General features: G+C 55.7%; 1 protein-coding gene across 11 annotated transcripts in view; it reads right to left on the bottom strand.

Moving 5' to 3' along the window:
* The window catches only part of ABR (ABR activator of RhoGEF and GTPase), a 235,711-nt gene that overhangs the window by 93,710 nt on the left and 128,115 nt on the right, over positions 1–13,886 (bottom strand). For 8 of the 11 annotated variants that reach the window (XM_033185202.1, XM_033185199.1, XM_033185200.1 and 5 more), the window contains one exon: positions 3,062–3,160. In XM_033185202.1, coding sequence (XP_033041093.1) covers positions 3,062–3,160 — 99 coding nt within the window. The other 3 variants (XM_033185207.1, XM_033185203.1, XM_033185205.1) reach the window with 3 other exon arrangements.

Below are 13,886 nucleotides of genomic sequence, written 5' to 3'. Positions count from 1 at the left end.
AATTCCTTTAATCCTCACAATGACCCCATGAAAAGCGTACTATTCATATACCCTGCTTCCAGATGGAAAAACTGAAGGACAAAGGCTCATTCACCTGCTGAAAGCCTGGAGCCAGTACGGCCGGGCAGTCTGGATCCTTTGTCCGAACTCCTTTCAAATATACATCCTGTTAGTCAGGGCAACTAGGTTCCTTTTTGGTACAGCAATTCATGGCTTAGAAGACGTGTTTCACGAGTGTCTGACGGTTGTCTCTTTGCCTGTCCTCCTTTCTTCCACTAACATCTGAGTGTCTTAAGTACTCAACACTGTACGAGGTCCTGAAAGGACCACCTGATCCTTCTCAACCCAGTGGAAAGAGACAGAAAAAATGGCATCTCTCTCATCTTCAGATCCAGAAACAGAGGCTCAGGGAATTTATGTATAGCTCACCCAAAGACAGCAGTTTTCTTTTGTTTTTGTTTTTTTTTTTGTTTTTTTTTTTGAGACGGAGGCTCGCTCTGTCCCCAGGCTGGAGTGCAGTGGCGCGATCTCAGCTCACTGCAAGCTCCGCCTCCCGGGTTCCTGCCATTCTCCTGCCTCAGCCTCCCGAGTAGCTGGGACGACAGGCGCCCGCCACCTCGCCCGGCTAATTTTTTGTATTTTTAGTAGAGACGGGGTTTCACCGTGTTAGCCAGGATGGTCTCGATCTCCTGACCTCGTGATCCGCCCGTCTCGGTCTCCCAAAGTGCTGGGATGACAGGTGTGAGCCACCGCGCCCGGCCAAAGCCAGCAGTTTTTAAACCCACGACAGGTACAAGACACCATGGGCCCAGCAATTACATATACATTCACAGGCACACAGACAACAAACCAAAAGTCCCCTCACTTATCTTTCCTGTGTATGGTGCACGCTGGTATGTTTTCATTGGTTTAAAAATGCTGGTTCAACCCACTGTACTGGTTTCACAACCCACTGTAATGATTTCACAATGCACTGATGGGCTGAGAGGCCCAGTCTGAGAAACGGTGCAATACGTCTGCTATTCATGGCAGGGCCGGGTCTTGCCCCAGCTCTGGCCCCAGACCAGGACCCTCAGCTACCTGCCACACTGCCCCTCACTTGGAAAACAGCTCCGTGCATAGAGACAAACTCCCGGAGAGATGGGACACACTCAGGCTGGCGTGTGGCAAAGAAGCTGCACATTCCTTTTCTTCTTTTCTTTTCTTTTTCTTTTTTGGAGACAGAGTTTCACTCTTGTTGCCCAAACTGGAGTGCAGTGGCATGATCTTGGCTCACTGCAACCTCCGCCTCCCGGGTTTAAGCAATTCTCCTGCCTCAGCCTCCCTGAGTAGCTGGGATTACAGGCGCCCACCACGGCACCTGGCTAATTTTTTGTATTTTTAGTAGAGATGGGGCTTCACCATGTTGGCCAGGTTGGTCTCGAACTCCTGACCTCAGATGATCCACGCACCTCAGCCTGCCAAAGTGCTGGGATTAGAGGTGTGAGCGACTGTGCCCGGCCTTTCTTGAGACAGGGTTTCACTCCCGCTGTCCAGTCTGGAGTACAATAGTGCGCTTTTGCTCACTATGACCTTCGCCCCCAGGTTCAAGCGATTCTCATGCCTCAGCCTCCTGAGTAACTGGAATTACAGGTATGCACCACCATCCCTGGCTCTTTTTTTGTATTTCTAGTAGAGACAACATTTCACCACATCGGCCAGGCTGGTCTCGAACTCCCGTCTTCAAGAGATCTGCGCATCTCGGGCTCCCAAAGTGCTGGGATTACAGGCATTGAGCCACCACACCCGGCCTGCATCTGCACATTCACACAGTCATTCCTGGGTAATATAAATGTCAAGTCCCCGGGACACTGACAGCATCTCAGGGTTGACATGTGACAGCACCTCACGTCATGGCAAGTACTTAAATGTGTATCTCAGAATTCTTGTTAAGAATGCGCTTCCACAGATCCACACTTCTGAGTCTCCCTTCTCTGACAATTACCTTATGTCTCAGGCTGCAAAATACCCAGAGGAAAGAAACTGACACGCCACGATCCCTCGGCATAATATTCAGACGCATCTAAGGAGCACGTTCTTCCAAGGCAAAACCACCTCATGTCTGTGTAATACTTTTATCTTCCGTAAACATTTTCATATTCCCCTCCCAATCGGATTCTCACAACAATGCCTTCCTCCGGGAGGGAAACTGAGGCATGTTACCGAGGGCTGAGCTTGGCCTGAGGCCTCAGAGCTGTGCTGCTTCTCAAAAGAACACAGACAGGCCGGGCCCGGGGGCTCACGCCTGTCATCCCAGCACTTTGGGAGGCTGAGGCAGGTGGATCACCTGAGGTCAGGAGTTTGAGACCAGCCTGGCCAACATGTTGAAATCCCGTCTCTACTAAATACAAAAAGTAGTCGGGCGTGGTGGCACGCACCTGCAATTCCGGCCACCAGGGAGGCTGAGGCAGGAGAATCACTTGAACCCAGGAGGCAGAGGTTGCAGTGAGCCGAGATTGCACCACTGCACTCCAGCCCGGGTGACAAGAGCAAAACTCTGTCTCAAAAAACAAAAAACAAAAAACATAGCCTGCCACCTCATATTTCCTGACACGCAGCCTCAGGATGGTGTTAACAGTTCCCTCACCCAGGGAGGTAGAAGGACTTGGACCCAAGATGGCAGAGCCTTCTTAACTGGAATGACTGGGAGTGACTGTCCGGAGCACAGTGTGGAGGAGGCACTTGGCCCTTGCCCGGGTTAGCGATGCCTTATGCGTTAGCGATGCCCTATGGGTGAGCAATGCCCTATGCCACGGTGGTGGATGACAGGTGTGTTTGCCACCCCTAACCTGGGTGTGCTGCTTCTCCTGCCTTTTGAGAGCTGGAGCTGAGAGGCATAAGCCCTTTCTGGCAATGACCTGGGCTGCCTGATAACCAGCTAGAAGCAGAGCGGCTGCACTCTGTCCACAGGGAGGGACGGGCACAGGTCCCCTTTCCTCTCCAACTCCAAAAGCAGCTTCAGAGCATGACATCATCCGACACGCGGGGGAACAGAAGGCCCCAGAGCAGGGACTGTACTCACCAGCAACAGGGCTTCCAGCTGGTTAATGTAGATCTCTTCGCTGGCCAAGAACCCCGAGAGAACCAGCTTCCTCATCTCCAGGCCTTTCCCTGCTTCCACCTGCACAAAAGCAAAGCACAGTCAACAGCCCATGAGCAAGGAGGCCAAAATCCGGAGTGGACTGCCTGTTTCCCTACCCTTTTCCCTCCTTTTTTTTTTTTTTTTGAGACGGACTCTTGCTCTGTCACCCAGGCTGGAGTGCAGTGGCACAATCTTGGCTCACTGCAACCTCTGCCTCCCGGGTTCAAGCGATTTTCCTGCCTCAGCCTCCTGAGTAGCTGGGACTCCAGGCGCCCACCACCATGCCCAGATAATTTTTGTATTTTTAGTAGAGACGGGGTTTCACCATGTTGGCCAGGCTGGTCTCAAACTCCTGATCACAGGTGATCCACCCACCTTAGCCTCCCAAAGTGCTGGGATGACAGGCGTGAGCCACCGCGCCCAGCCACCCTTGTCCCTTTCCCCTTAAGTGACACTTTCATAGGAGATAAAAGTCAGATACTATGATAAAAAAATAAATAAAACATGCAGAAATACAAAGAGAAAACCAATCACCCATATCCCTCCTGTAACATCTTGTTTTGCTTCCCTCAATCTATTTTCCACATCTCCCCATTTGATATTCATCTATTCGTCCACCTGTCTACCAAGTCAACCTTCGCACGGTGAGCAAGACACAAGGACCTGCCCCGGGTCTGCTGGGCAGTTTCATGTGCGGTGTGGGGACAAGGATGTTCAGGAGGGAAAATCAGAATCATGACTGAGGGAGGGCACGGTCACAAGGGAGGGCACAGCAGGGGCCGGAATCTAAGTCTGGGGGGTAGAGAGGGGTCCCAGAGGAGGTGACAGACAAACCAAGAGAAGTGTGGGTGGAGAGAACCGAATGGAAGGGCCCCAGCCTTGAGGCCTCCCAGCTACACTTCTGTCCTTATCCTCGTCCCTGAGGTTCAATCCCACATCAGCAGGCCGCCTGTGTGCCCCTCAGCCTTATCCTGCCCCGCCCCGTACACTCGTCGCAGCACTCCCTGGTCACCTCACTGTGCCAGGAACAGACCCAAAGTGGCCTCCTCCTCCCTCCAGAACTGCTGCTCCTTAGCGTGGAGGTCACACGCCACTGAGCGTTAGACGTCCACCAACTAGCACAGTGCCTGGCACAGAGAAAGTACCCCCAAAGTTCTCCTCAGTGAAAAAAGATACATAGTAATTCTTCTCAGCCAGGACCCCCAAGAGTCGTCCCTGGGCCCCTCTTCCTTCTCTCTGCTTTCCCTCTGCCACACTGAGTCCCCAAGCCCTTCCACGCTTCCCAGCTCATCTGTTGCCTCCCGTTCCCTCTGTGTCATCCCTCCCCTCTCCTGTGGTTGAGGCCCCCTGCATCTCACTCTGTCGCCTGGGTTCTCCGAATCGACTTTTCCTCCCTCTCTTCCTCTCTCCTCCTGCCTGTCCCATGTACCACAGCTGGATTCATCTTCGAAGAGTGCCACCTTGCCCGAGGCTTGCCAAGGACCGAGTATGAATACTGCAAAATGTGAGTACTTAGGAATTCCATTGGGCTATGTGTCCATTTATTTATTCATTCAATAAATATTTACTGAATGTCCACCAGGCCCTATAGACACCATGGGAAACAGACAGTGGCCCCTGTTCTCACGTGGCTTAGAATCTAGTGGGAAAGACATTTGAAAAACAAACAAGTAAAGATTCGGCCCTAGACTGGGACATGATGCCCACCATATCCTTTATGAGACACCTGCAGGGGCCCAGGTGCCCCCCTACCCTTCCAGTCCTTCCCACAGCCAGGAGATCGCCCACATGCAGGAGAACCAGCTTCCTCATCTTCAAAGGCCTCTAGCTTTCGGTTCTTTCTTTACCTGCTGCCTAAAATGTCATCTTTCCCCGAGGCATCATGGCCACAGAAGGGGAATGAGTGAGTCAGAGACAGGGTGGCGGTGAGGGACTGCTTGGAAGATGCTAGACTGGTAGGTTTGAAGACAGAGGATGGGGCCACGAGCTAAGGAATGCAGGGAGCCTTTGGGAGCTGGAAACAGCAACAAAATGAATTCAATCCCCTAGAACAGGGGCGTCCGATCTTTTGGTTCCCCTGAGCCACACTGGAAGAAGAAGAATCGTCTCAGGCCACACATAAAATACAGTAACACGAACGACCGCTGATGAACTAAAAGAAAATAACAGGTTTTAAGAGTTTACAAATTTGTGTCAGGCCACAAAGCTGTCCTGGGCCGCGTGGCCACAGGCTGAACAAGCTTGCCCTAGAGCTTCCAGAAGCAATGCAGCCCTGGAGATCCTTTTTATTTTAATTAATCTATTTATTTATGTATTTATATATTGAGACAAAGTCGCGCTCTGTCGCCCAGGCCGGAGTGCAATGGCATGATCTCGGTTCACTGCAACCTCTGCCTCCCAAGTTCAAGCGATTCTCTTGCCTCAGCCTCCCGAGTAGCTGGGATTACAGGCGCCCACCGTCACACCCACGAATTTTTGTATTTTTAGTAGAAATGGGGTTTCACCATATTGGCCAGGCTGGTCTCAAACTCCTGACCTCAGGTGATCCGCCCGCCTCGGCCTCCCAAAGTGCTGTGATCACAGGCATGGGCCACGGTGTCGGGCAGAGATCCTCTTTAGATTTCCGTATAAGAGAATACATTTGTGTTGTTTTAAGCCCTTAAGTTTGTGGCAATCTGTTTCAGCAGCATTAGAAAAGCAATACAGACCCCACGCTTTAGGAAAGGGTAAGAGTTACTTATTGGCGGCTTCACAAATACCAGGAACTGGGCTTAGCACTCACCAGAGTCTCAAAACCTGGCAGGTGTTATCAACTTCCTGAGGCACAGCAGAGCCTGCAGCACACGTACCCCTGGGGGACAAGATCAGAGCCTGGAACAGCCCCCAGCCCCAGCCCCTCCAGGTCAGACCCTCGGGGGTCTTCCTGCTGCTTCCCAGCCTTGACACATGGGGACTCATCGCTGGTGCTGGGGGCTAGCACCCCTCTGTTCCCTGCCTCAGGATCTGCCTGAGCAAATGCCCTGTAGAGGAAGCCACTTGGATACATTGTGAGCTTTAACTGTAGACCTGTTTGGACTCGGATGGGGGGGAAGAACGGGATTTGCAGCCCCATCCACAAATAAGCTTCACCACCCCCCCACCCCCGGCATAAGCGTAGACCCCAGAGCCCTGTAATCGCCCATTTCTGCTAAATCCTCCCCTCAAGACTTCCATTCACCGTCCAATCTTGAAAGGCTGGCTCTGACGGGAAGACAGCTCAGAAGACCCTCCCTCAAAAGGCAATAAAGAGTCAGCCCAAGAGCCCCCGCTCTGGGCCCTGCTCACACCGCAGTTTTGGCTGGGATGGGAGCAAAGGCGTTGGAGAGCTCACGGATGGGAAACCAGCCTCTCGGCGCACTTGGCTAATAGGAGACCCGTTGCTCAGTCACCACCAAAGAAAGGCCTTTTCCATTCCCACCTTTTCCAGCTTTCGTCAGACTCCACAATTCCCAGTTTAGAGCCATGAGGAAATTCACCATCGTTTCTTCAGTCTTTGTGGGGCGACTGTTGTCTCATCGAAGCCGAGGCTCACCACTCACTCACCCACCCCACTGGGAGCCAGGCACCGGGAACACGAAGGTGAAGGAGGTCGTCTCCCCCAGGGAGCCCTTCAGAGGTGCCCACGTGCCCAGAATGCTCCAGAGTGAGCTCTCTAACGAGTTTCAGGTCCCACAGCCTCTGCCACACTGCCTGCCAGTCTCCAGCACCGGGAAGCTGCCTGTCCTCACTTCCAGCCAGAACTTATGAAATGCAGCCTTGGTGGGTTCGTTTATCCTCAGCATCCTGCACCTGCACAGTCTGCTAGGCTGACGGTGTGGCAGCTCGAAGCCGCCAAACCAAAGACGTCAGGTCACTCTGGGAGGGACAGTGTCTAGAGATAAGGTGTGGCCAGCTCAGGCCTGGTCTTCCACAGAGTTTAGAAGCAATAAAGCCTCCAAACGTCTGGTTCCAGGACAAGCAAAGTCACAATCTCTCCAGGATCACTGACCTCCAAGACAACAAGCAGGGCTGGCTCTCTGGCTGTGACTCAAGGCTATAGGGCATGCAGCAAGGGTGCAAGGGTCTGAGGCTTCACAGATGGCAGAATTCAGTCCACAGGCCACAGCTGGCTGCCAGGAGTACCCCGCAGGATCTGCTCAGAGTAGATGCCACCGGGCCTGGGGGTGGGGGGTGGCCGTGCCTGGGGCTTATACCGACACCAAGCATCCACCTCAGGACAACTGGCCCATCTCTGTCCCAGGACAGCTGAGGCAGTGCAGAGACACTGAGAGGTCCTCTCCTCTCCCAGCGCTAGGCACTCAGGAAGTCTCTTTCAGCTGCTTCCTCGGCAGAATTTAGAACAGAGAAGACAGGGTCCACTGCTGGGGGACAAAGACCAAATTCCAGAGGCTCCTCTCTCCTGAAGGGTGGATTCCCGTATTCTGGGCTCCCTGTTGCTCTCTGAAGTCTTAGGCAGGAGCCATGGGGCACAGGCAGTGTTTTGAAATTTCGGTTGTTCATATCCCACCCTTAAAATGTTGCCATACTCACATACCACCACCTGCACTATTCTTTACTCTATACTGTTCTTTACAGTAACTTTTTTTTTTTTTTTTGAGATACAGTCTCACTCTGTCACCCAGGCTGGAGTGCAATGGCATGGTCTCGGCTCACTGCAACCTTCACCTCCCAGGTTCAAGCGATTCTCCTGCTTCAGCCTCCCAGGTAGTTGGGATTACAGGTGTGCACCACCACGCCCAGATAATTTTTGTGTTTTTAGTAGAGACGGGGTTTTACCATACTGGCCAGGCTGGTCTTGAACTCCTGACCTCGTGATCTGCCCGCCTTGGCCTCCCAAAGTGCTAGGATTACAGGCATGAGCCACCGCGCCCAAGAACTGACTTGTAAAAAGCAGTCTTATCCTACACATAATTGAAATCGTAAGAAAAATGTACAGGTCATATTTTTTCTAATATACATTAACATATCTACTTAACTATTAAAATGCAACATATAGATCGAGGTGCCACCCATCATCTCTCAAATCACCACGTGTGGGGCCTGTATTTAGAAAAACATCCAAATGCGGGATATAGGCATGATGTGGAGGCAGAAGAGACCTGGTCAGGTGAAACAGAAGTAGAGACGTTTCACATGATCCCTTAAAAACTGGCACAGGATTGGGGTGGGCTCAGTGGCTCACACCTGTAGTCCCAGCACTTTGGGAGGCCAAGGTGGGCAGATCGCTTGAGCCCAAGAGTTAGAGACCAGCATGGGCAACACGGTGAAACCCTGTCTCTACAAAAATACAAAAATTAGCCCAACGTGCTGGCATGTGCCTGTAGTGAGGGGGAGGCTGAGGTGGGAGGATTGATTGAGTCTGGGAGGTGGAGGCCGCAGTGAGCCGTGATTGTGCCACCGCACTCCACCCTGGATGACAGAGTGAGACTCTGTCTCAAAAGAAAAAAATAAAAAAAAAAAATGGCACAGAAAAACACCTAAAGGGTTAATCTGCATTACCAAAGGGTTTTTATTCCTGACAATTAAGTTCCTTAAAATAGCACCTTCTACCAGGCCCCTGTCACAACCCTACCTATCTTTAAATAGAATGGCATGAAACATTTTTGGAAAGCATATGCCATTTTACAGATGGAATGTGACACTGCTATCAGTATTTGCATTATCAGTTTTGTAGATCAGTAACTCTTCAAAGGTAAGTCTGGGCTGAGATACGCAACAAACTCCAGCTACAGCTTTGGAGAAAACTGAGGCCAACTTCGCCTCTGCCCCCCAGGAAGACGAAGCGTCTTGGAAATTACACTGGAAACAGGATTGATTTCTGGGCCTGGCACTTGGGCACATGCTTAGGACCAACTGCTGCTTCAGGTAAGTACCCCTAATAAAGTAATAGCAAAGAGAATTGCCTTGGATTCCTACCAGCTTCCAAGCAGGGGTGTGCCAAGACCGTCCACAGCCCAGGACAGAAGTGTATCATCCAGAAATGACCCTTGGCCTGCACGTGCACACATACGCACACACATACATATGCACATACACGTGGACACATTCAGGCCATCCCCAACTACAACTCCGCTAGAAGCGGTCCTTTCTCCCCTGAATTTGGTGCCCTTTTATCAGTACTCTTCTCACAGCCCTGACTTTTTTTTATTTTTTTTGAGACTGACGCTCACTCTGTCGCCCAGGCTGCAGTGCAGCGGCGCGATCTCGGCTCACTGCAACCTCTGCCTCCCGGGTTCAAGCGATTCTCCTGCCTCAGCCTCCCACGTAGCTGGGATTACAGACGCCCGCCACCACGACCAGCTAATTTTTGTATTTTTAATAGATATATGGTTTCACTATATTGGTCAGGCTGGTCTCGAACTCCTGTCCTCAGGTGATCCGCCCACCTCTGCCTCCCAAAGTGCTGGGATGACAGGCGTGAGCCACTGCACCCGGCTCACCCTGACTACTTCTGTACTCTATTCCTACTCCCTGTACCTGCCGCTTGCTCTGAACGCCTCGTGAGGGAGAATCACACCTCGTTCCTCTGGTCATCTCTACAGTACTAGGCGGGGTGCTCTGAAGAGCACCCAACCTGAGTGTTTGTTGAGTGAATCCATGAGCTTTCTTCCCACTGCTCTGCAGCCACCTTGCTAGTCTTCTCCCTCTGAGGCCAATGTCGGTAGAGGAGGGAGGAACTCTAGGTGTTTAGGATGAGGCAGGGAGCCTGGAACTCCCCAACATTCAAGAAAGGTCCCCTTCCCCCATGCTGGCAACAAAGTAGAGAGGAAGACCCCATCCAGGTGCTCATGAGGACCCAGGAGGAGCAGCGTTCTTTGGTGTGATACGTGCTCAGGCTCTCTCGGCATCTGTGGGCCACCGCAGTAGGACACCACTGAGATGGAGCGAGGCTGGGAACCTGGTACACCCTTCGTGGGCCCCAGCGGGCCTCACACATTCTGCAGACTGGCACTGGCACCAGCCCCACACCAAGCACTGTGCAGTGTTCAGCAACGAACAGGACATGGTCCTCGTCCTCAAGGAGAATGGAACATAACTGCAGAGGCAAATGTCTAGAGTTCTGAGCAGAACAAAACATGGGCTTAGCTGAGGCATATGCCAGGGTCCGGCAGAAGAGGAGGTCCAGGAGGCAGCCTCTCAGGGGGCCCACAGCTGTGCTGGGGGCTTTCCAGAGAAGGCCCACAAGGGTCACACACCTCCCATCCCAGCATTGCTACTCCCAGCCCGACTCCTGGTTCACCAGCAGACTTTCCCACGCTGTTCCTACTGGGGAGGCTGGACAGACCCTAAAGTGCAGAGGCCTCCCTGAGCCCACCGGGAGACGTGACTTACCCCCACAGCCCTATGCCAGCACCAGATCAGAGAACACGGGGTGGGGTGCCAGCCACTGCCAGCCTCCCTACAGCTCCGCTCCCCACCCAGGCCTGCAGCCACCGCTCCACCCAGACTCCACACATCAGCCATCTACCGTGGTTCTGCATCTATTTTTACCTCCGCTGGCTCCTCCTCAGAGCCACACTGTAGAGTGGGTGGGGCAGGACTGTGATCCCCACCTTCTGTGAGGGACAGGGAGGCGCAGGGAGGCTCAGGGACAGCCTCCTGTCCCCAGCAATGCTCTCTGCACATGCCTCCTAGGCCCTGCATATGGGCACGCGGTTAGGCAGCCTTGCTTAGCAGTCAGCAAACTCCCTGAAATGCATCCTCACTGGGCCTCCTTTCTTGACACAGAACAAGAGAGTAGCTGAGCAAAAGGCTGAGGTTGAAGCTCTGAGAGGTGTGTCCAGGCGAGAGAAAGGAAGACCGCTGTGGTGTGCCGGGCCAGACTCAGAGCCGGTGTGGTTCCCGGGCCGCCCTGCTCCTCAACGGGATTCTGGCCACCACTGCCCTCCAGTTCTACCGGGAGGCAACCTCTCCCACAGGACAGGGGCATTGCTGCAGAGGACGCCCTCAGCCCCAGAGCGGGTGGGCCAGGGCCCAGCAGATGCTCCCTGCCTATCCCCCCCTCCAGGAAGCGCACCTGCCCACCTGGCTGGAGCCTCCAAGCCAGCTGTTCCCTCCCCCGCTTCAGCTGACCCAGTGCTTTTCCTTCAAGGAAGCTCGGTGACCTCTGGCTCTTGCCCTTTGCAAACACCCTCCTGCCTCAGCTCAGAGACACTGAGTTCCGTCTCCTGGCTGGGAAGAGGGTGGCCCCTCTCTTGCGGTTGCTGTGGAAACAGGGGATTCCTGCCCACCGCCTCCCGGGAGGCAGCAGCTGACGCCCGCCAGGTGACTCCTGGCACAGACGCCCTGAGCTGGGCTGACCTGGAGGGGGCGGCAGCCACTCCCCCCGAGGACACCGGTCGGGGAGGCAGGCCCACCCCTCTCCCCAGGGAACAGCAGCCGGGGCCGGGACCCTCGCGGACTCCGCCGGGGCTTCCACCCGGCCGCGCGCTCTGCGCCCCCATCAGCCATTTCTCCCGCGCACCTTCGGCAGCGCCGGCCCGGCCCCCCCCAGCGCCCAGGGCGTGTCACGTTCCCACCTTCACAGCCACCAGGAAGGGGGACCCTGAGCCGGGGCTGGTCGGAGTTCCCAGGTCGCACTCCTCCAGGAGAAACACATCTTCGTCCTCCAGAACCTTGTCCAGCAAGCCTATCGCCTCCTCTTCCTCCTCCATGGCAGCCGGAGCCCGCGGAGGGCAGACAGGAAGCGGGGTCCACGCAGCGGCGGTGGGAGGAGGGCGGAGGGAGGAGGGAGGAGGAGGCGGGCGGGATGGGGGGGGCAGGTCTACACCCGCGCGCCCGGCCTGAGGCTCCCGACCTGGGGCTGCATCCCGGACCTAGTCCGCCCCGCTCCGCCGCCGTCTCCCGCGTCCTCGCCCAGCGACAGGGGGAGCAAGGCCCGGGCAGCCCCTGACGCCGTTCCCGGCCCGTGCTGGAGGCGAACCCGCGGCGCAGCGCAGCCCACCGCCCTCCTCTGTGTCCCGCCCGGCCCCGCTCCCGGCCCCGCAGGGCCCGCCCTTCCCGGCCTCCAGGGCTCGCGCTCGCTCCGAACACACAGGAAACGCGCGTCGCGAGGTGGAGCCGCCCGTCCTCTGGGGTTGCGGGGCCGCGGCTGGCGGACGCTTCTGCGGCGGAGGAGGAGCGAGGAGGCCGCGGCCGGGCCGGCCGGGGTGGGGTAGGGGGGAGGCCGCTTCCCAGACGCAGTTTCATTCCCCCGGCGCGGCCGAGGCGGGAGCCTGGCGGGCAGGGGCGACCCCCAGAGCCACCCCGGGGTCCCCATGCGCCGGAGCCCCCTTCCGGAGGGGAGGTCCCGGCCCGTCCAGAAGCCACAGCCGCGTCTCGGCCGCCGCAGGACGAGCCAGGCTTTGCAACAGACAGGCCCGACCCGCTCCGTCCGCAGCAGGAGAGCGGCGCCACCAAGGTCCAGCTCACGGGCGATGGGCGCCCCACTCACAGGGACCAGGACCCTCTCCTCCGAGCAGTCCCCAACTCACAGGTGCTGAGACCAGCACCCCCACCTCCTCCGAGCAGCTCCCCACTCACAGACCAGACCCCTACTCACGCTGCTGAGACCAGGACCCCCACCTCCCCCAAGCACCCCCCCCACTCACAGGCACTGCAGAGACCAGGACCCCCACCTTCTCCGAGCACCCCTCACAGACCAGCCCCCCTACTCATGCTGCTGAGACCAGCACCCCCACCTCCTCCGAGCAGCCCCCTCGACTCAAAGACCAGCCCCCCCAACTCACAGATGCTACTGACACCAGGACCCCCACCTCCTCCAAGCACCCCCCACTCACAGGCACTGCAGAGACCAGGACCCCCACCTCCTCTGAGCAGCTCCCCCTGACTCACAGGCACTGCTGAGACCAGCACCCCCAGCTCCTCCAAGCAGACCCCCCAGCACCCCCACCCCAGGGAGCCAGCCTGCAAGAGGAAGGCACACAAAACCCAGGACAGGCACCATTGCTGGCCCTGCCCACTCCCAGCCAGCTTCCCCTGGCTTCTCCAATGGTTGCAGAACCCCCAACTGTGCAGGGAGTGAGGCCACATTGGGGTCGTCCTGGATGCGCATACACCTCCTTCCATAGGGGGAGGAGTCCAGGGGAGGCCCTGGGAAAAGCTCTTTTACAACCCAACAGTGGAGCAAAGGTTGCAAACAGCACTCATGAGGGTGCAGGTGAGGCCAGCTGCTGAAGCCAGCCAGGTAGGGCTGGGTGAAACCACCACTCACTCCAGCTGATGGCTGCTGGAGGAAACGCAGGCTCAGGGCTGCCTGATCTCTGTTCAAAATAAGCTAAACTCTGGCTTAATAACAGGAACGCTCCTGATTTTAAAACGATGGCAAATAATTTACATTTTAAAACAACATGGTGCCGTCTAAATGAACCACACCTGTGGCCCGAGTTCGGCCCCACAGTCCTCCACTCCCCCCAGAATTCTTCAGAAGATCTGGGCTCTAGGTGGGGCTTGTGCAATTCCATTAGCAGCAGAGAAGCCGCCCTCTCTGGAGAGAGGCACCACCCTGTTTCCAGAGCTGAAATACAGAGCGAGGGATTGGGGGTAAGCCTTTGGGGGACCCCAGGGCTAACAGCCTTTGGTCAGAGAACTGTGCCACCAGGGTTCAGCAGAGGCACACCCCCACCCCACCCATCTCCTCCCAGCCCCTGGTTTTCCCCTGTCCCTGCCTGGCTGGGTTATAAATAGCCAGGGTGCATCTGAACGGCCCTTTCAGCCACAATTCCTC

The sequence above is a fragment of the Trachypithecus francoisi genome, unplaced genomic scaffold (genome assembly GCF_009764315.1).
Source record: "Trachypithecus francoisi isolate TF-2019V2 unplaced genomic scaffold, Tfra_2.0 Lachesis_group20, whole genome shotgun sequence".
Classification (NCBI taxonomy): domain Eukaryota; kingdom Metazoa; phylum Chordata; class Mammalia; order Primates; family Cercopithecidae; genus Trachypithecus; species Trachypithecus francoisi.
The sequence above is the reverse complement of the archived record's forward strand: the minus strand, read 5'-3'. Positions and strand labels throughout refer to the sequence as shown.